At 46.0% G+C, this 20,996-nt stretch overlaps 2 protein-coding genes across 7 annotated transcripts; both read right to left on the bottom strand.

Moving 5' to 3' along the window:
* Nucleotides 1–68: 68 nt before the first annotated feature.
* LOC308582581 (NACHT, LRR and PYD domains-containing protein 3-like) lies at nucleotides 69–14,481 on the bottom strand. 6 transcript variants are annotated; one of them, XR_014005742.1, is made up of 8 exons: nucleotides 13,209–13,535; nucleotides 10,918–11,206; nucleotides 9,191–9,211; nucleotides 6,257–7,973; nucleotides 4,944–5,030; nucleotides 4,130–4,297; nucleotides 2,596–2,926; nucleotides 69–2,477 (listed from the first exon to the last, which is right to left on the bottom strand). XR_014005742.1 is itself a non-coding variant. In XM_081185836.1 (7 exons), exons 2-7 carry the CDS (start codon nucleotides 11,186–11,188, stop codon nucleotides 2,827–2,829), a joined length of 2,364 nt encoding a protein of 787 aa, XP_081041962.1. In that variant the 5' UTR covers nucleotides 11,189–11,206; nucleotides 13,631–14,481; the 3' UTR covers nucleotides 2,583–2,826. The 6 variants fall into 6 exon arrangements, 4 of the variants coding, with proteins under 4 accessions (XP_081041962.1, XP_081041961.1, XP_081041963.1 ...); XR_014005741.1 differs by lacking the exon at nucleotides 69–2,477 and adding an exon at nucleotides 3,450–3,658 and having other exon boundaries at nucleotides 2,583–2,926; nucleotides 13,209–13,536; XM_081185836.1 differs by lacking the exons at nucleotides 69–2,477; nucleotides 13,209–13,535 and adding an exon at nucleotides 13,631–14,481 and having other exon boundaries at nucleotides 2,583–2,926.
* A 4,402-nt stretch (nucleotides 14,482–18,883) lies between these two features.
* BRK1 (BRICK1 subunit of SCAR/WAVE actin nucleating complex) lies at nucleotides 18,884–20,996 on the bottom strand. The gene is made up of 3 exons (XM_081185931.1): nucleotides 20,778–20,996; nucleotides 20,565–20,647; nucleotides 18,884–19,523 (listed from the first exon to the last, which is right to left on the bottom strand). The coding sequence occupies exons 1-3, from the start codon at nucleotides 20,893–20,895 to the stop codon at nucleotides 19,497–19,499; spliced, it is 228 nt and encodes a 75-aa protein (XP_081042057.1). The 5' UTR covers nucleotides 20,896–20,996; the 3' UTR covers nucleotides 18,884–19,496.

The following is a 20,996-nucleotide window of genomic DNA, read 5'->3' as shown; positions in this document are numbered from 1 at the left end:
GTTTAATACGACTCAACAATCATGACCCAACAGTTTCTGAGAACAAAAATCCCCAGGGAAGCACAATAAAATGTTACATCTGCTTTTAATTAAAAGCCACACTGTTGCTGCCACGTTCAGAAGAAATGCAAACGTTTGCTGGGGATGCTTTTCTAAAGGCACCATCTGAGTGGAAGAATGGCAAGTACAGATGACTAGGCATTATCAGGGGTAGCACCCAGGCTATGGACCGTCATCTCCTTGAAGCCACTTTAGGCTGAAATCGTCCTATGTTCTGATGACAATGCAAAACACTTCCCGCCCCGCCTTCCACCTCACTTCCCATGCTTCTCTTTATGAGTTAGTAATAAGGGGAAAGAAGACTAGGCACACAACAACACACATCCCACTGATTTCAGTAAAAGCGATTTAAACATTTTCTTAACTCTCCCACTAAAAATGCTTTGCTTTGACTGAAATGTGTCACTTACAGGCGGGGGAAGGTTAATTCTTATCCCAATCTGTACCTGAGCTGGGATTTTAAAATGTTGAAATATGGTTTTATTGTCGGATGCTTTTATTGTTAATCACTTCAGGATGTTTCATGGGAAGCAACTCATAAATGAAATAAATAAATAACAGTGCACTTTTTCTTAGTTTTAATGTGACATTTTGCCATTTATTTTCATGGATATGCTCTACTTATTTTATATTTAGAGTCATTATATTAGTACTATTAAAATCCACAAATAAGCATTAAATAAAATACACAGAAAAAAATTATGAAGGAGGCAAATGACATGCATGAAAGAAGGGATGTTCATAAAAATTAGCAGATAATGCCAAGCTGTAAAGGGTAGCTAATACCTTAGAAGACTGAAAAAGGAACTGAGATTTTCATGACAGGGCGGAGAACTACTAAAAAACCAACAATGAATTTCAGGAGAGATAAATGTAAGGTTCTGTATTTGCACAAATATGTTATTTATTTATATTAAGGAATGAGGATGTGTGATACCTGAGTTGATAATGGTACATGTGAAAATGATCTATGGCAGGCATCCCCAAACACGGCCCTCCAGCTGTTTTGGGACTACAACTCCATCATCCCTAGCTAACAGGACCAGTGGTCAGGGATGATGGGGATTGTAGTCCCAAAACAGCTGGAGGGCCGAGTTTGGGGATGCCTGACCTATGGTTTCTAGCAGGCCACAAGTTAACAGGAGTAGGCAGCAACTAAAAAGGCTAATTAAATTTTAGGCTGCAACAATGAACATATAGTGTCCAGAGCACAAGAGTAATAGTACAACTCTAACCTGGTTTGGTCAGACTTCACCTGGAAGATAGTGTCCGTTTCTGGGTTCTGCAGTTTTAGGATAACTGAAAAACTGGTATGTGTCTAGGGGATGTAAACAAAGATGGTGATGGATTTGCAGACCATGTTCTTGGAGGAGCATAGAAAAGTCCTCCTGGATAAAGCCAATAGCCCACCTAGTCCTGAATCCTATTCTCACAGTGGCCACACAGTGCAGGAGGATTCTATGCAAACCCCTTCCTGATTCACCCCCTCTATATAATACACTCACTGTTATTATATATCAATATACAGCTCTGCAAATTATTTTGACTATGGTCTGAACAGGACCTGGATTTGTTGTAGGGTTGCCATGTGTCCTCTTTTTCCAGGATACGTCCTCTTTGTTGTGGGTATGTAAAATAAGTGTCGTCATAGCGATCCAAAGTTAAAAAGTAGAAGTTGGCAAATGTGTCCTCTTTTTTGATCTTCAAAATATGGCAACCCTAGAAGATACCATAACATGGTTGCCAGCTTTCACATTAGTGGACAAAAATTTCAGGACTTGTAATAAAGCTATGAGCATATTTAGTTTCTATCCACTCATGGAGATGTGAGTAGCCATAACACCTTGCTTCTTCATCTCATTTTAACAACTACAACTGCCTCAGCGTCTTGTCAGCTCCCTTGGCTGGGAAGTGTGAAGAACAGCAAAAGAGCCTCATTTTGCCTGCCCTTAATCACGTCCAGCTGAGCAACAGCCTTTCTCAACAGCCTTTGCTTTAAGAACAGCAAAAGCAGCTGGAAGAGAGGAGCTTTGTGTGACCTGGGGAGGGGGGGGGGATCTTTTAATAATTTCATAAACTATGTGCCCCTGCTGCTCAATTTGATCTTTTTACAAGAATTTTTATGTATTGCGGTATCTTATGTATTGTAATTTTGCTGTTATCTTTATAATTTAAGTAATGATTTATTGTAATTGTTGATAGTGGATTTCTATTTAATTGTTATTTGTTGGTATTTTGAAATTTAATTTTATAGGGTACTATTATATTCTAATGGGACTGTTGAATTTATTGGATATAAGTTACTGATTTTAAGCCATATTTTTTTATTTGCCTTATTTGTGTTGGATTGGATCGTTAATAAGATGTGTGATCTGTGTTGTTTAATTTTGTTGTTTCTTCAGCTTGTAAACTGCCTTCTGTAGAGCAATATAGAAAGGTAGTATACAAATTAAAGTGAAATTAAAACAAGGCTGCTAGTTTATGTAAGAAAATACTAAAAAAAATAATAATCAGATAGCTGATCAAAGTGCTTACTTTTTTAATCCAATGACTGCTCATTTCATCCTTCCTGTTTGGGAAGCATTTTCAACAACTAAAGTTGGCAGCTCTGCATCTGAGCCTTAAAGCTGCCTTTCTTTCTTTTCAAAAAATGTTCAGCTCTAGAACTCCCATCCTGCAGCTACAAGCACGTTTACCTGATTCAGTACAATGCTGCCCTTTGGTAACATGACTGCTGTTGATCCAGAGCATACAAATTAGAATGTGTCACAGCCACAACAAAAAAGGACGTCCTGACTTAGTTAACTTCTTCTCTTGCTGTTTCAAGCGTTTCCTTCCTTTTTCACCAAATCCATTACTACCCAACCTGGAAGAAAAGGAAAGATAACCAGAAATGAGTACAAATGAATACAGTGGTACCTCGGGTTACACTTCAGGTTACATACGCTTCAGGTTACAGACTCCGCTAACCCAGAAATAGTACCTCAGGTTAAGAACTTTGCTTCAGGATGAAAGCAGAAATCGTGCAGCAGCGGTGCGGCAGCAGCAGGAGGCCCCATTAGCTAAAGTGGTGCTTCAGGTTAAGAACAGTTTCAGGTTAAGAACGGACCTCTGGAACGAATTAAGTACTTAACCTGAGGTACCACTTTACCAGGATCTGAAGCTGCAGTTTTTATGAGTGGGCTGCAATGCTACCTTCTGTCTTCATATCCTATGATATGAAGTGAGCAGCAGAGAGAGGAAGGATCCAGTGATTTAACTTAAGGTAATGAACTGAGTGATATTTTTTAAGGGTATGCAGGAGCTGGACATATGTGACTGAGGGAGGGGAAGGGAATCTCAGGCCCAAAAGCCGAATGCAGCCCTCCAACCCTCAAGACTCTCCTTACTTAGGTTGTATTTCCTCTCTCCCGCTTCCTCACTGACACTGTTCCACACCCTCAAGTGTGTTTGCTTGGCTGCAATGTATCCTTGAGGCAAGCAAGAAGCATCATCACAACTTTTTTCTTTCTTTCCTTCTCTTCCTATGTCCAAGACACCATAGCTTTAATTGAATCTGGCAAGTCTGTAGCATGTCTTCAGTTCGCCAGGAACAAATCTGGTGGAATGAACTGGGTGGTTACACAACTATCAATCTCTATGTTGGACCTAAATGAGAGCAGGAGGAGAGCGTGCTAGCAGAATGGAAAGTTTTACTGGCTTCAGCTTTTGGCCTTACATCATGTGCTCAAACCATTTTATTCCCATGTAAAGGAACTGGAAACAGCAATTTCCCTTGTCTTTTAACCACCCTCTCTGTTTCTGGATGGAAGTGTGTGTGATGTCAGCATAAATGTGTGTATTTGTTATGTTGGAATCTGCTTATAAAGAGCAAACTCTTCTGGTGACAAGTTGTAAGGTCAGATATGCTCTGAGAAACCTGCCCTTAACCCTTTGCCATTCAGTCAAAATACTCCTCCCATCCTGCCACTTCACTTCTTTGGCCTCAGGAGCGACAACAGCAAAGCAATCCTATCAGTTTCCTGAAAGGCAAGGTTAGTTCTCTCTCCCACCCTTTATCAGCACTTACGCCAGAACAGTCAGGCTGGGACAGGTCTCCATGAGGTGGCGGATGAAAGGCACAGAAACCTCTGAGAAGGAGTTGTCTTGAAGGTTTAGGGTGCGGAGCGTGTGGCTGGTGCTCAGAATAGTGCAAAGTTCTTGGGCGCAAGCATCTGTGAGGTAATTCTCATCAAGACTGGCAGGGACAAAATGGACGCAAGGTCATAGGCAGATCACACACTACATCTAAGCACTATTACCCTTTCCTCAAAGCTTTGGTGAGAACAGTCTCAAAGGAATATATAGTTACAAGCAAACTATTATTCAGTCTACTTCCAGAATTTAACATGCAACTCAAAGCCAAGTTGCCAGGTTGAATAGTCAGTATGTGGAATACCTAACATTCCTCTTTCCTCATTGCCTTATGTGCCAGAAGGCATACTAGGAAGCTACTGAGCCAGAGTGCTTTCCTCCCCCCACTTTACTTGGAAGTGGGACTAGAGGAGTCATTAAGAGGAAATTATAAGGAGTTGAGCTCTGTATCTTCTGGAGACAACTTGTCTGCTGATGTGGAGCTGTCCCTGGTCCTGTTGGTCTTGTTCCAGGACCTTACTCTGTCTTTGCATCCTGCTCTCAGCACCAGTGTCTGGCTACTTGTGCCTAAAAACCCTTCCCACTGTGGAATTTCTCTCTCACTGCCAGATAGTTGCACCCAGACTCCCACAGACCCTGCACCCCATTGGAATCGTGCGCAGATAGCAAATAATCTGAACTCCAAGCCCACAAAGACGTCATACATACACCCAACATTTTGTATGTGTCTCTGCTCCCTTGTTACTTACTTTAGAGTAGTCACATTACAGTCTAGTTCCTTCAGAGTGGCACAGAGAACATGCACTCCTGAGTTTCCAAGTTTGTTACTTCCAAAGCTACAATGAGAAAGAGAGAGAATGAGAAAGATGAAAAAAGATTCAGGACTGATTCTTCAAAATCTAGGAGGAATATAAGAAGTTGGGTCTGCATAGTTGGAATTGGACCATCCAATGTAGAAACTTAATAGCTCACACAGAAGTGTGAAATCTCCACTTCCTTATGAAAAGAGCAGGCTTCTAGCCATGTACAGAGAAATACTTGAAAATTAGGGATTACAAAAAGTTTGTGTATGAGGAAGTGGTTTTTTGAGGGTGCTATGGGCAAGAAGGATCCCACGCTCTATTCCCTTCCTTGCCCCTACACACTTATTGCTCCCCAATGCGTTCCTTCTGTTCTCCAACCATAGTACTGGTTCTGGTCCAAAAACAACCACAAGCCAGAATTCTATCATAACTAAAATGTAGCTGTAATACACATTGGAATCTATGGAGAAATTTGTTTTGACTGAACACACAGAGATTTCTAATTGCAGGTTTTTGAGTTCTGTGAAAATCTAGATCGGCCAAACAGATGGGCACTCTTACCACAGTGCCAACCAATTCTAGGTGTTAGAGAACAGAACAAAGCTTTTATGGGGAAGGCTGGCACCTGTGTACTTAGCGGAAAAATAACACACCTTCCATGCACTCCTATGCATAGCTACTGAAGGGTCCTATTGAGTTCAAGGAGATTTACACCCAGGTAGGTGTGTATGGGAATATAGCTTTCATTTCCTTATTTCAAACTTTCTATTGAGAAATAGAATGGTGACCAAGAACACATTAGTTACACCACCATCAACGTTTATTTTTCCAAGCCCAGTATGCATCTCACAACTTCGTGCATGACTTAGGATTTTCAAGCCAGGGAAACCAGGGGCTTTTTGCCTTCCTGTGCATACTATTCTAGGCAGGGGGACAAGAAGACTGCACGAGCTTTTGAGCCAAAGATGGAGACTGGATGGGATTTTGAGCCATGGTTACTGACAGCAAGGCATTTATACAAAGCATATATTGCCACATTTATTTCATATGGTTTCAGAAATGGTGAAGAAGTGAATACATGGCTATTCCACCACTACAACACAGTGTGCTTGAGTCTGGGAGTGTCTATCCTCCTTTGACAAGTAATCCTGGTAACAAAGGGAAAAACAAATCAGTGCCCAACCCAAAGGCTTTCCACTCAAATCCTGAAATGCCTGGCATTTGCTGCTCCTAAAAAACAATATGATGGCATCACTTACTTTAAAGTTGTACAGTTTTTTATTCCTGGAGCCAAAGCTCTCATGTGGTAAGACTTCAGCCTGCAAAACGTTAGATCAATGGAGTGATCCTCGATTTTACTGTGCTGTAAGCAGAACGCCAAAACCCTGCAGTCCAGCACCGAGAGTATCTGGTAAGAAAGGTCAATATTCTGGAAATGATGCATCACACGGTTTGCAAATTCTGCTTCCTGGGTCTCAAACAGGCAGTGGAAAAACTTCAGCAGGCAATGACCTTTTCGAGGAGGCTCCTCAGTCGCCACTTCTTCTGCTCTCTGAAGCAAGAAAGGCTTCACAAAGTCAGATGTCTTGCACTGCAGAGTCTGCTCAAGAAAGATGCGCACCTTTTCACTGCTCAGGCCAAATACGAAGCATACTGTTAATGTTAAATGCTCATTGCCTGGCTTCTCACACTCAGCTAAAAGTGTCTTCAAGTCCCCCATACTGTTATCTGAAACTTCCATTGAGTCCTTCTGCAGAATATACCACATGGCAGCAAAAAACTCCTGGAAGCAAAGATGGAGAAAACTGTACAGGTTGTGCCGGCCAACCCCCCTCTGGAATGTTCTTCTGTCTAGAAAGAGGTCTTTAAGAGCAGAAACCTCCAAATGATGCTCCTTGAGATCCTGCTCCTCAAAGAGGATTTTCTGTCCCAGGATGCCAGCCCGTGCCAAGGAACAGAGTCTTCCGAGCTCATTCAGAGAGGAGTTCTTCCATTTCGCAGAATCATGCTTAAGAAGATTGTGAGAAAACTGTACAAAGACTTTTGTTGTGGTGTCCAAGGTGTCTGCAATCTCGTCTTCAGTTTCCAGTTCAACTCTGATGACAGAGCAGATGATCCAGCACACCATGGGGATAAAGCAGATGGTAGAGACTGCACTGGTATTTTCAATGAATCTCAGTGCTAGGTTGGCTTTCTGGTCATCTTTAAAGAACTTGAAAAAATACTCACGGCGACCTTTCTCAGTGAATCCAAGGATCTCAGCAAATCTCGGAAACTTCAAGCACCCATGCAGCCTCTCTGCAGCACCAGGTCTTGTGGTGATTAACAGGTAGGATTTGGGCAAAAGCTTCTTTCTCAACAAGCTGCTCAGAACATCCTGTATGGACATCTTTGAATAAGGATCATCACAGAAACTGTCTCCTATGAGCTCTAAGGAGCAACAAAGCTCATCAAAGCCATCAATGATGAATAGCAGCTTTTCAGGGTGGGCTAAAATCCCTTTCACTGGGGCATACATGTCTTGACACTGATCTACAATAAGGTCAGCCAGGCTGCTGGCATCTTCAGCAAGGCTTAGTTCTCTGCAGCGAATACAGAACACGTAGTCAAAGACGTCCTGGTACAGCTCCCCAGCAGCCCAGCCCAGCATAATCTTCTGCACGGTCATCGTTTTACCAATACCAGCAGGTCCTTGCAACACCACAGTTCTTGGGGCTATTCCCGATTCATCAGGTTCAAAAAGGCTTTGTATATCAGTTGATGAATAATTTGAACTGTTGGTTTCCAAGATGTCCATGTGCAGCCTGCCAGTAGCAACCAATTCATGTTCCCTCTGCTTCTGAGGCCGGTGTTTTTTGATGATAAGTAACTCTATATAGCGGGCATTTAATGGGGTGCTCTCACCAAAGAGACTGTTTCTGTCCTCTGTTAGCAAGTATTCTTCCTTCACGTTCTCAGCATACTTTTTTTTGTAATCTAGTATAGACAGAGAGAAGGATTAACCACCTGCCATGGCATTGCAACATGCTTGCCTGATGCCAGGCCCCCCTTGATTTCCCAGTGGTCCCTTGTCTATGCAGACCCTCTGAGTTAAATAACTTTTCTTTTGCTCAAGACTACCAAGGTCTGTGTTTGCAAGTTTGCAGAGTTAATAATAATAATAATAATAATAATTTATACCCCACCCATCTGGCTGGGTTTCCTCAGCCACTCTGGGCGGCTTCCAACAAACTATTAAAAATACATTAAAACATTCAAATACCCTGAATCAGGCATACCGTTTGCCTGAACTGTTTCTGAATTGTTCCTATCGTTGGGGAAAACCTAAACTAGCATACATCTCTTTCACTTTGGCTCTACTTTATGGGATCTGTATTTCCCCCCCATCATAAACAAGATATATATGAAAATTTACTGACTCATGGGCATGTCAAAGTGCACACGGCTGGTAAAAAAGTGTCTGTAGTCACAGAGGGGAAAGTGGGTGTAATCAATTTGTGTCTTTGTTTATTAGCACTGGAAAGAACAAGTTTTCGGAAAAACCTTTTGGAATCAAAAGGTTACAGCAGGGGATGTCTGGGAGTGATCAGTATTTTAAAAAATAAATAAAAAGTCAACTTTGAAGGGAGGGGCTTGGGGACACAGAAAACCTTTTGGCATCACAGGTATATCTGTGGGAGCAGAAACTAAACAGATTAAAAAAGAAAAGGAGGGGCATAGGAGCGAGCAATTAAAGAAAGCTTACTTAAAATAAAAAATTCAAATGTGGTGGAATCTTTGGGAGCCACAAACAATCTCTTGGGAGGCCAGACGCTGATCACCACTGACCATTTTAGAGCTCATTGGCAATGCTAGAAGAATAACACTAGTCCTGTTCTGTCTAGCACCAGCTCTCTATTACCACTCCCTCCCCTCTTAATACTGGTACAGTGCAATATTCCCAAACTAGAGAGCGATGCAAATACTTACATCTTCCAGAGGCCATGCTTACCTGATATCTGCAGTTATGCCTCACAATCCTGTGGTTATCCAATTTTGTTTGCTTTTCTCCTTCAAACATATTCTACAAATTACTGAGCCTCAAGAGTCTTCTTGGCTCTCTAGGCTGCTTTCGAAAAGTTATGACAAGGGAGCCACTTATCTTGAGTTCTAGACTAAAACTTACAATGGCTTATGATGAGGTGCTTACATACCTTGAAATTGCTTCCCAACCTCTGAAAAAGAAATAAAATAACTGGTCAGACATTTTTGTATTGCGATCAGTAGGTTTTTAAACTCTGGTGCTCATAATGTATAGGAAAGTTGAAAGGATCACTGTACATACCAAGCCCCTTCCTGAAAATCTGAGTTCAGGCCAGTTTTGAGACAGGCTTTGGGGTTTTAGGTCAACTAGCATTTGGAATCAAATTCAGTTCTATATCATCTGCATCACAGGTGGGCAACCTGCAGCATGGCAGCCCCATGTGCCCATCCCAACCCTATTTTATGCAGCGCCCACCATGCCTCATCCCTCCATCTGATAAGAGTTCTTTCCTTCCTTTTTATTTCCTCCTTCTTATTGGCGCTTAAAAGTCTCTCCCTCCCTTTACTATGTAGTTTCAGAACAAATGGAAGGAACTGTATTTTAGCAAATGAAAGTAAACTGACGGTGTTTAAAAACATTTTGCTTGGTTGAATGGCTTGAGGAAAGTAAGCCCCCCCCCCCCAAGCTATCTGAGAACATTTTGGAAGGTTTCTGTCAGAAAGAAATTATTTTCACTTGGGCTGTGTCTACACCAGGGCACTAATGTGAACACGAGTAATTATCTTCTCTGTGTGTATATGTATGCCTTCATCCACAGAGGAGCAATTTCAATTTTATGCCTCTAAAATCTATCTCAATGTTTCCAGTCCTCAATAGCAGTGGGGCTTGATGGGATGTACTGCACTGTATGTTGCTGTCCCTGTCCCCTCAGTTAGTACGTTCCTGCCCATGGTAAGTTCTGGATACCTGAGGTCCCTTGTGGGAATGCAAGCAGGTATTTGTTTACCCCTACATGCACCTTTTAATTTTTTGTAAAAAAATAAAAACTGAAATACAACTTTTAAAATATACCAGATTTACACAGAAGAACAGTCAGAAATAATTTTTAAAATATGTGTGTGTGGCTCCAAGCCAGGAAATCTAGGCCACCTGTAGGCTTGCTCAGAGATATGTGTTCACCTCTGTGCACACGTTCCAAATTATTTTATTTTAGAAATAACAAGTTTTCATATATACCAGATTTTCACAGAAGAGCAGTAAAAAAAAAGAAAAAATGTGTCACCCCAAGTCTGGAAAGGATTTGTGTGAAGGGCTGCTGTTTCCTTTCCTCCCCTTTTCCCTTCCAGCCTCTTGTTACCTGCAATGGCAATTTTTGTTTTGTGCCAGAGAACTTCCACAGAAAGGAGTCACTTTTGAAAAATAAAAATAAAAATACAATGAACTTGTAAAATTGTGAGGTGAGCAGAGCTAGGGGTGGGTGAACAGCCTCTAAGCCATGGGTAGGCAAACTAAGGCCCGGAGGCTGGATCCGGCCCAATCAGCTTCTAAATCCAGCCTGCGGACGGTCCTGGAATCAGCGTGTTTTTACATGAGTAGAATGTGTCCTTTTATTTAAAATGCATCTCTGGGTTATTTGTGGGGCCTGCCTGGTGTTTTTATATGAGTAGAATTTGTGCTTTTATTTAAAATGCATCTTTGGGTTATTTGTGGGGCATAGGAATTTGTTCACGTATAAAAAAAATCAAAATATATTCCGGCCCTCCACAAGGTCTGAGGGACAGTGGACTGGCCCCCTGCTGAAAAAGTTTGCTGAGCCCTGCTCTAAGCAATTATTAGCTATACTGAACTGCAGTCAATTATATAGCACATTATATCTAGGTGAGTACAAATCCATACCCTTGCTGAGTTTAGAAGCATTGTACTTGAGACCAATGTCTTCAAAAATAGTTATCATCAGGGCAGCAGCCTCTTCCTCATAAAACTCAACCAGAAGCTCCACCATCTTCTCCCGAGTTGCCTTCTCCATCCGTCCAAGTGGAATATTCTTACCCCCGGGAGCTGCTGCAGTACGCAACTTAAACTTAAACTTCTCAAAATCTTCTTGGCCAAGATCCTCTAAGGCGTCTAGTAGGAAGTCCTGCATTGTGGCTCCTCCTCCTGACTCCATCGCCAGCTCACAGCCAGGCTGCAAGCAAAGAACCAGAAGAAAAGATGTCGCCTGCCCATCATGCAGTAACTCACACGAGAAAGGCCTCTGGAATACATTTTGTAGGTTTCCGGGTGGACAGAAGGGAAGGGAATAATACTGACATCGCATACCGACTTTAGGATCCATGTGTGGGTCTTTACTGTACCCATATTACACAGAAGCCGTCCACTCCGTATTTACATCTGTCACTACATATTTCCAAAACAAGAACCACTTTGGAACTGTACTGCCTGAACAAGGGATGTAAATCTGCAATCCAAACCCATTTATGTGGGACAAAGTCTCAGTTAATTAAGTAGGACTTACTTCTGAAAGATGTGGTTAGGATTGTACTACAGTGGTACCTCGGGTTACATATGCTTCAGGTTACAGACTCCGCTAACCGAGAAATAATACCTTGGGTTAAGAACTTTGCTTCAGGATGAGAACAGAAATCGCGCGGCGGCAGCAGGAGGCGCCATTAGCTAAAGTGGTGCTTCAGGTTAAGAACAGTTTCAGGTTAAGAACGGACCTCCAGAACGAATTAAGTACTTAACCCGAGATACCACTGTATTAATCATGTTCTGTGGAAGCGTGCAGCAAGGATGTTTTTGCCCGAAATTGGGTTTAAAGGGTCCACAAGATGTGTGGCAGGCTGGGAAGCTTTTGCTTTTGACCCAGCCCTCTAGGAACAAGCACTAGTGAGGTCTCATCAGCACCACACCTTTAAATAAGCATTATCCCACTTAAGTCAGTCCTTACTTCCCTCAAAGCAACCTGGGAAGGAAGCATAGCCTGTTAAGGGCGATGAGAATTGTTAGGAGACGCCTGTTCCCCTCATGGAGCTACAGTTCACAAAGCAGTTCTAACAATTACTTCCTTTTCCCAACAAACCCTGGGAATTGTAGTTCTGTTTGGGGAACAGGCATCTCCTAAAAGCACCCATAACAAACTACAGTTCCCAGGCTTCTTTAGGGGAAGCCACAACTGTTTAAATCAGGGGTGCCCAAACCTTTTTCAAAGAGGGCCAGATTTGATGAAGTGAGCATGCATGAGGGCTGACCAGAGCTGTTGAGCTTTTTTTAGGATTTTACCCCAGGACATATACTGTCATGGGGGCCACATTAAATCGACCTTGTTGGACATGCCTGGTTTAAAGCATGGGTGAGCAAACCGAATCTGGCCCAATCGCCTTCTGAATCTGGCCCGCAAATGATCCAGGAATCAGCGTGTTTTTACATAAGTAGAATGTATCCTTTTATTTAAAATGCATCACTGGGTTATTTGTGGGGCCTGCCTGGTGTTTTTACATGAGTAGAATGTGTGCTTTTATTTAAAACGCATCTCTGGGTTATTTGTGGGGCATAGGAATTCGTTCATCTTTATTTTTATTTTCAAAATATAGTCTGGACCCCCACAAGGTCTGAGGGACAGTGGACTGGCCCCCTGCTGAAAAAGTTTGCTGACCCCTGGTTTAGTGACGTGGTACTGCTTTAAATCCTTAAAGAATGTCAAAGAAATAAACAACTACAGTATCTGACTTTTAGAAGACATCTGAAGGCAGCCCTGTTAAGGGAAGCTTTTAATGTTTGATATTTTCTCATGTTTTTAATATTCTGTTGGGAGCCGCCTAGAGTGGCTGGGGAAACCCAGCGGGATGGGCAGAGTATAAATAATAAAATAAAATAAAATAAAATAAAATAAAATAAAATAAAATAAAATAATAATAATAATAATAATAATAATAATAATAATAATAATTATTATTATTGATGGGATCATAATGAACTAGAAAGAAATCACCTACTACTCAAAAACAAGTTTGGTTTCTTCCCACAACCCTTTCTCCCCCGCTCGCCCTTCTGAGCAAAACACCCCCAGCTTTTCAGACGCGCTCTACAGCTCGGCCATTATCATCCGCCAGGTCCTGCCTGAACTGTTCCTTCACAAAAGGTTTCTAATAAGGTTTCTAAAAAGGTTTCTAATAAGTCTTTCTCACCAAATGCCCGTCCCTCTCAGCTTCCCCTTCTCCGCCCCTACAGGAAAACACCTCCCATTCCGCCCAGCCGCCAGGCGGCCTTGTCAGGCGCAACCCTCCCGCCACCCCGTCCATTGCGACACGAGCGGGGCGGGGGTCGCATTAAACAGCTGCCTCGTCGTTTATTCAGTTTCAAGTGGCCCCTGTTGCCCCATTTCCCCCGCCCACAGTGCGGCCAGGCTTGGCCCCACCGGCGGAAACATTCCGGCGGACTGGAAGGCGAGCACATTCCCGCCACCACCCAGGGGGAACTTTCTTCCCAGCTCCTAATGGCGCCTCCTTTGGCCGCCCACGACCTACTCGTTGCCGTCTCTAGGCAAGGCTGGCTGGCGTTGCAGAGGCATTTGGGGCGGGGGGGACAGGACGCTGGGCAGCAGACTCACCTCTCCGGAGTCAGTCCAGGATAAAGAAGCCGAGCGAGAAAGTGAAAGTGACGTGGCTCAGGCGGCGGGGGAGGGGGAGAGAGGTGCCCTAAGTCAGGCTTTCGATTGCATATCAGGCATGGCCAAACTTGGCCCTCCAGATATTTTGGGACTACAACTCCCATCACCCCTAGCTAACAGGACCAGTGGTCGGGGATGATGGGAATTGTAGTCCCAAAAAACATCTGGAGGGCCAAATTTGGCCATGCCTGGATATGCAGTGCAGATAGAAGCCTTCGCCAACCTGGTGCCCTCCAGATGGCATGCATTGCGACTCCCATCAACCCCCAGCTATCATTGGTGTGCTGGTTTGGGGTAATGGGAGTTGTAGACCCAAACTTCTGGAGGGCAACAGGTTGGCAAAGGGTGGTGTGTATGTTGTTGCACGCCCCCCCTCCCATTTCTCTTCCAGGCCAGCGAGCGTTTTCGGTTGGTGGCACAGACCATTTGGGGCTCAGCGTAAATAGAAACTGCACTCTTTCAGGGGGACGTCTATTGTTGAAAAGGCAACTTAATAAAACAATAAAACTGGTAAAAAATAAATGCAACTTAATAATTATTTAATTAGTTATATACCACCCTCTGCCCTAAAGTCCCAGGAAGGTTACAGCATTAAAGGCAATATTTAAAACAACCACTCACCTATTTGTCTATAAATAACATATTCACCTTGGACTTTACTTCTGCTTAACCTAGGGTACCCCTCTGCCAGATATTGTTCGACTACAACTCCCATTGCCCCTGACCTTGCTGGCTGGGGCTGATTGGAATTGTAGTCCAACAGCCAGAGGACAGTGTTGGCTACCCCGGCCTTGTACCGTATTTTTCGCCCCATAAGACGCACTTTTTCCCCTCCAAAAATGAAGGGAAAATCTGGGTGCGTCTTATGGGGCGAATGCAGGCTTTCGCTGAAGCTTGAAGAGCGAGAGGGGTCGGTGCGCACCGACCCCTCTCGCTCTCCAGGCTTCAGGAAGATATCCGCCGCCCAGGCAGCCCTGTGGGAGGTCCCACAGGGTTGCCTAGGCTGCGGATAGCAGCCTGCTTCTCGGAGCGTCGGGCGCCCTGAAGGCAGAGCGCCCGACGCTTCGGGAACAATTCCGCCGCCCAGGCAGCCCTGTGGGAGGTCCCGCAGGGTTGCCTAGGCTGCGGATAGCAGCCTGCTTCTCGCAGCGTCGAGCGCCCTGAAGGCAGAGCGCCCGACGCTTCGGGAACCATTCCGCCGCCCAGGCAGCCCTGTGGGAGGTCCCACAGGGCTGCCTAGGCTGCGGATAGCAGCCTGCTTCTCGCAGCGTCGAGCGCCCTGAAGGCAGAGCGCCCGACGCTTCGGGAACCATTCCGCAGCCCAGGCAGCCCTGTGGGAGGTCCCACAGGGCTGCCTAGGCTGCGGATAGCAGCCTGCTTCTCGCAGCGTCGGGCGCCCTGAAGGCAGAGCGCCCGACGCTTCGGGAACCATTCCGCCGCCCAGGCAGCCCTGTGGGAGGTCCCACAGGGCTGCCTAGGCTGCGGATAGCAGCCTGCTTCTCGCAGCGTCGAGCGCCCTGAAGGCAGAGCGCCCGACGCTTCGGGAACCATTCCGCAGCCCAGGCAGCCCTGTGGGAGGTCCCACAGGGCTGCCTAGGCTGCGGATAGCAGCCTGCTTCTCGCAGCGTCGAGCGCCCTGAAGGCAGAGCGCCCGACGCTTCGGGAACCATTCCGCAGCCCAGGCAGCCCTGTGGGAGGTCCCACAGGGCTGCCTAGGCTGCGGATAGCAGCCTGCTTCTCGCAGCGTCGAGCGCCCTGAAGGCAGAGCGCCCGACGCTTCGGGAACCATTCCGCAGCCCAGGCAGCCCTGTGGGAGGTCCCACAGGGCTGCCTAGGCTGCGGATAGCAGCCTGCTTCTCGCAGCGTCGAGCGCCCTGAAGGCAGAGCGCCCGACGCTTCGGGAACCATTCCGCAGCCCAGGCAGCCCTGTGGGAGGTCCCGCAGGGCTGCCTAGGCTGCGGATAGCAGCCTGCTTCTCGCAGCGTCGAGCGCCCTGAAGGCAGAGCGCCCGACGCTTCGGGAACCATTCCGCAGCCCAGGCAGCCCTGTGGGAGGTCCCGCAGGGTTGCCTAGGCTGCGGATAGCAGCCTGCTTCTCGGAGCGTCGGGCGCCCTGAAGGCAGAGTGCCCGACGCTTCGGGAACAATTCCGCCGCCCAGGCAGCCCTGTGGGAGGACCCGCAGGGATGTCTAGGCTGCGGATAGCAGCCTGCTTCTCGGAGCGTCGGGCGCCCTGAAGACAGGGTGCGCAAGGCTTGGGGCGGCAGCGGACTGCTTGCGCGCACCTAGAAGCTTGGGGCGTGCTGAGGTCAGCGCGCCCCAAGCTTCTGCATGCCGGCAAGCAGTCCGCTGCCGCCCCAAGCCTCCCGCACCCGGCAGGAGGTCCCGCCGGGTGCGCAAGGCTTGGGGCGGCAGCGGACTGCTTGCGCGCACCTAGAAGCTTGGGGCGTGCTGAGGTCAGCGCGCCCCAAGCTTCTGCATGCCGGCAAGCAGTCCGCTGCCGCCCCAAGCCTCCCGCACCCGGCAGGAGGTCCCGCCGGGTGCGCAAGGCTTGGGGCGGCAGCGGACTGCTTGCGCGCACCTAGAAGCTTGGGGTGTGCTGAGGTCAGCGCGCCCCAAGCTTCTGCATGCCGGCAAGCAGTCCGCTGCCGCCCCAAGCCTCCCGCACCCGGCAGGAGGTCCCGCCGGGTGCGCAAGGCTTGGGGCGGCAGCGGACTGCTTGCCGGCATGCAGAAGCTTGGGGCGCGCTGACCTCAGCACGCCCCAAGCTTCTGGATTAGCGCAGGGGTCCGCTAGCCCTGGGAGAGGCGCCGGCTCTCCCACGCTAGCGGAGACCTTGCCGGCACGCAGAAGCTTGGGGCGCGCTGAGCTCCGCACGCCCCAAGCTCCTGGTGTAGCGCAGCGCACCTGGGGGGGAAATAAAAATTTTTTCCTTCATTTCCCCCCCTAAAATCTAGGTGCGTCTTATGGGCCGGTGCGTCTTATGGGGCGAAAAATACGGTACTTTCACTAAGGGAAAGGCACAACTTGCACAGAATACTGTACTCTAATGATGGGTTGTGTCATTATCAATGAATTGCTTGCATTTCAGAAAACATTCTATGACTTCTTGTCATCATGAGGAATTTAGTATCACTGGATCAGTGTCTTTGTTTCTGAGAACTATTGTTCTGATTCCTATTCTGAAATAAAATGCAGTTTTCGTAATCTTCATTCATCCAGGATTGACCAGTGCCTTTTCTTTCCATGCATAGTCGGCCAATTGGTGTTAAAGAAAGATAGAACTTTTTCCCTGTATGCTACGACAGCAGCAAGAATTCTCATCGCAAAGTATTGGAAGACACAAGACCTACCCACCTTGGAAGAATGGCAGATGAAGGTGATGGACTATATGACACTGGCTGAGATGACCGGCAGAATCCGTGACCAGGGGAAAGAGACGGCGGAAGAGGATTGGAAGAAGTTTAAAATCTATCTTAAAAACTATTATAAAATTGAGGAATGCTAAAATGTCGAGGTGTTGAGAAAGAAAAGGGAATCACAGTGACATAAGATTAAGTTGAAGGAAAGGTTAAGAGGACATACATTTGACAAAACCACTTAGAAGCTGCTGAAACAACCTTGGAAATTGGGATGCAGAAAGGGGAGGTATGGGGGAGTCCGAGAAATGAGGATCATGAAAAAAAGGTTATGAAATTATACGTTTGTATGTCTTTTTATGTGTTTGTATTGTTTAAAAAAATGTTGTAAAACCAATAAAAAATTTCTAATGATGGGTTGTGTCATTATCAATGAATTGCTTGCATTTCAGAAAACATTCTATGACTTCTTGTCATCATGAGGAATTTAGTATCACTGAATCAGTGTCTTTGTTTCTGAGAACTATTGTTCTGATTCCTATTCTGAAATAAAATGCAGTTTTCGTAATCTTCATTCATCCAGGATTGACCAGTGCCTTTTCCTTCCATGCAGACTTTCCCCCTTTATTTTATTTTATCTCTTTATGTGTTTCCCACTTTCTTTTTGGGAAACTGGGTGGCCAAGGTGGGGTGTTATGTGATGCACATTTGTAGAAATTAGAATCAACACCAATTTGAAATAAAATGTAGCTGGTTGTATGAGGGGCAGCTGAAAGGCTGACTGGAAGCTCCTCTTCCTGTTTCCATTCAGGCTGCCAGAGGAGAAACAGTGGCTGCACCATGGCCAACAACATGTCTAGGTGCAGGTAGGTGGCCGTGTTGGTCTGACACAATCAAAATAAATAAAAAATTAAAAAATTGTCCAGTAGCACCTCAGAGAGAACAAACTTAGTTGGTCTCTAGGGTGCTACTGGACAATTTTTTAATTTTTTTTTAACATGTCTAGCTAGGATAAGCTGAAACCTTTACTCAGCCTCAACTCAGGAGACCTGGAGCAGGGCCTTTTCCCTAGTTACACCCAAGAGCTGCCTCATGTTGTACTTAAAACTCCCTTCCTCCTTGCCCACTGGCCATGCTGACTGGGGCTGACGGGAATTGGGAGCCCAAGAATATCTGGAGGGCCACCAGTTCCTCATCCCTGCTCTGGAGGCATGGATAGCTCTGACATGGCTCAGAGTTTGTGGCATGGTGAATAAATGGTGGTTTGCCCCAGCTTTCAGTGCCTATTGTTATTTTAAAATTAACTAATATATAACTTAGGCCAAAATAGGCATCTAAGCAGGATACTATTTATATCTATTTTTTATTATTAGTTGTTCATTTGATTTATTACCCAGTGCTCACCATCAAGTTCACAGCAACTGAGCCGAATCGAACTACCTGGTCCTACTGGTAGTAGCCAGGGCAGATTCTCCCACTAGCACAGTGGGGCTACCCTCTTCTCTCTCTGCATCCCCGCAACACCTCCCCCACATGCACTCTGGTCGGAAGAACCCCCAGAACAGCACATGGGGGATATTGTTCCACTGGGCGAGCAGAAGTGCTTGCAGTGACAGGTCAATCTCCTAGCACAACACTGAATTCCACAATATTAAAATAAAAATAAATTTACACAAACATTTAAAATGTTTATCTATGGATACACTGGGGAGCTGCAAGTGTCCACCAATATTTTCTTGGACACTCACACTATTCTGGCATTGGATGGGCTAAATACACAGCGGCAATATCCCTTATGCACACCCATCCCAAACTCTAGCTGCAGACTGACCAGACTTGTTAAGCATAGGAGGTTTTATTGTTGAAACACAAATGGAAAAAAAGATACCCCAAGTTACATCAGAGAATACAAAATACTTAGAAAACTAAGCCCCCCTCCCTTGGCACATGATAAGTCTCCCCCTGCCCCCAAAACACACTGCACATTTATTCTGTTGGACAACCGCAGCGAAATGAACAGATACCTTCCAGCAGCAAAAGTCAGCCACAGGATGCTCTGACTGTGTATATTGAAACTGCCCACTATGCACAGTCCCAACATCCTGGTCTGTTTCAACTGTTAAAAAGCAACATCACCACCATCATTGTGTTCCCAGAAATGAAGATTTGGTTTCATAAAGATTCTGTTAAAGAGAGCTTTGCAAGCACATAAATCGGCTTGTATAAAAACCACATAATTAAACATGCTCTTGTACAATTTAGCCATTTCAGGTGGAAATCACCCGCACAAAGTCACAGGCTCCAAACGGGGGATGCAGCTTCCCAAGGGGCAGAGACGAGCGTAACTCCCATCCATATTAAGAAATGAAGAAACTTGATGTCTGATCATCAGCTTCGTAAACAGCTGCACATTTTTTTCCAGGTTGGCTCCCTGCCAGCCTCCGCCACCCTATGTCAGCGTTTCACCTTTTGTTACCTGTCAAAAGAAAGAAGAGAGCTTGCTTGCCTTGCAATGTGGTTTCCTGGGAGGGGAAGGGGGAAGAGGATATTCCTAAGTTTCTTTAGGAAACTTATATGTAGTATTGGTGCAGGAGTATAGATATTATTATTTTTTGTGTGCACACTTGATCACATAACGCCTTAAAATCTAAAAATAAAGCAAAAGTAGCTGGGCTGACCCATATGAAACAATCCCAAATCCATGTTAAGTCAATACCTTCACTATGCAACCAAAATTTCAGAAAAGAGCATCAATAACCTACTTCATGCCACTCTGGTAGCACTTTTGTAAACTGCTTAAAAAAATAATCAAGCAATGTATACATGTTATGAAATATATAAATAATACATGTACTTTCCCCTAATATGATAACTTAAAATCAAATACAGCTTTAAGTGTAGTAGATTTTTCTGGGTGGAATGTGTGGGCCAAATGTGTGTGATGAAGAGGGCTCCAGGTAACAACAAAAAAGGCTTGTATCACAATGTGTCTGCCTTCTCCCTTATATGCTAGTTTTCTATGTACAGGAAGGTTTGGGAGGAAAGGCAGAAGCTGACTGGAGGGCTTTTGCAGTGAAGGGGGTTGAACTAGATGACCCATGAGGTGCCTTATTTATGAATCATTCAAGCACACAAGGGCCATAGCTAAGTTGCAGCGGTTCCATTGCAGGCATATCCAGTTAGCGCTGCCAAGATTCCTTGACTGAAACCCTGCAGAGCCACTTGCCCATCAGCACAGGTCATACGAAGCTGGATGGTCCAGATCTGACTCAGCATTTGGCGGCTTCTTACATCCCTGCGCCCAACCTGCTGCCTGACCACTTTGGTTCCTCTCAACCTCCAGGGAGGGCAAAAGCAAGCCTGGCTTCCGTGCCTGGAGGAAGCCTGCAAAAGGGAGCAGGGGGTCGTGGCAGCAGAATCCCCGAAGCCAAGTCGGCCGCGGGTGCAGCCAGCCAGGCAATGGGGGTCATCGCCTTCCGGGGTCCCCCATCCTAAGGAGCCGCCGCCGCCGCCTTACCCGGGCCTCGATGTATTCGATCCGCCTCTCCAGCGCCGTCAGCTTCTCGTTGAGCGTGGCCAGGCGCGAGCGGCAGGACATGTCTGCAGGAGGAGAAAAGGGAAAGTAAAGGTGGGCAAGCAGCGCCCCCAGCCAGACACCCCCCCCGCCCCGCTTGGCAGGGATCGCGACCCCCACAGGGAAGGAAGGAGGCCAGGGCGGCGGCTTCTGTACCGAAGGAATTGAGGAAGTCCGCGATCTTCTTGATGGAGCTGGTGATCACCTCGATGTACTCGCGGTTGGCCCAGTCCTGGTGGATCTCGCGCTGAACCGGGTCCTCCTGCACCGACATGACCGACAGCTGGGAGCAGACCACCCCCCTCCCCGGACGCTGCTGCGCTTGCGCACAAGACGCAGCCCCGTCTCCCCAGGCTTGCTTTTTCCTGTCTCGCA

This window comes from Podarcis bocagei (genome assembly GCF_964188305.1).
Source record: "Podarcis bocagei genome assembly, chromosome: 2".
NCBI lineage: Eukaryota > Metazoa > Chordata > Lepidosauria > Squamata > Lacertidae > Podarcis > Podarcis bocagei.
This window is presented reverse-complemented; position numbering and strand designations above follow the sequence as displayed.

Excerpts from the sequence above, each read along its gene's own strand:
- BRK1 (XM_081185931.1), bottom strand. The coding sequence starts at position 20,895 with ATGTCGGTGCAGGAGGACCCGGTTCAGCGCGAGATCCACCAGGACTGG. Across the intron at positions 20,648-20,777 it reads GGACTTCCTCAATTCCTTCG|ACATGTCCTGCCGCTCGCGC; the intron begins GTACAGAAGCCG and ends CTCCTCCTGCAG. Across the intron at positions 19,524-20,564 it reads TCGAATACATCGAGGCCCGG|GTAACAAAAGGTGAAACGCT; the intron begins GTAAGGCGGCGG and ends TTCTTTTGACAG.
- LOC308582581 (XM_081185835.1), bottom strand. The coding sequence starts at position 13,322 with ATGGACGGGGTGGCGGGAGGGTTGCGCCTGACAAGGCCGCCTGGCGGC. Across the intron at positions 9,212-10,917 it reads TGCTTCTAAACTCAGCAAGG|AGGTTGGGAAGCAATTTCAA; the intron begins GTATGGATTTGT and ends TTTCTTTTTCAG. Across the intron at positions 5,031-6,256 it reads AAAAACTGTACAACTTTAAA|CTTTGGAAGTAACAAACTTG; the intron begins GTAAGTGATGCC and ends TTCTCATTGTAG.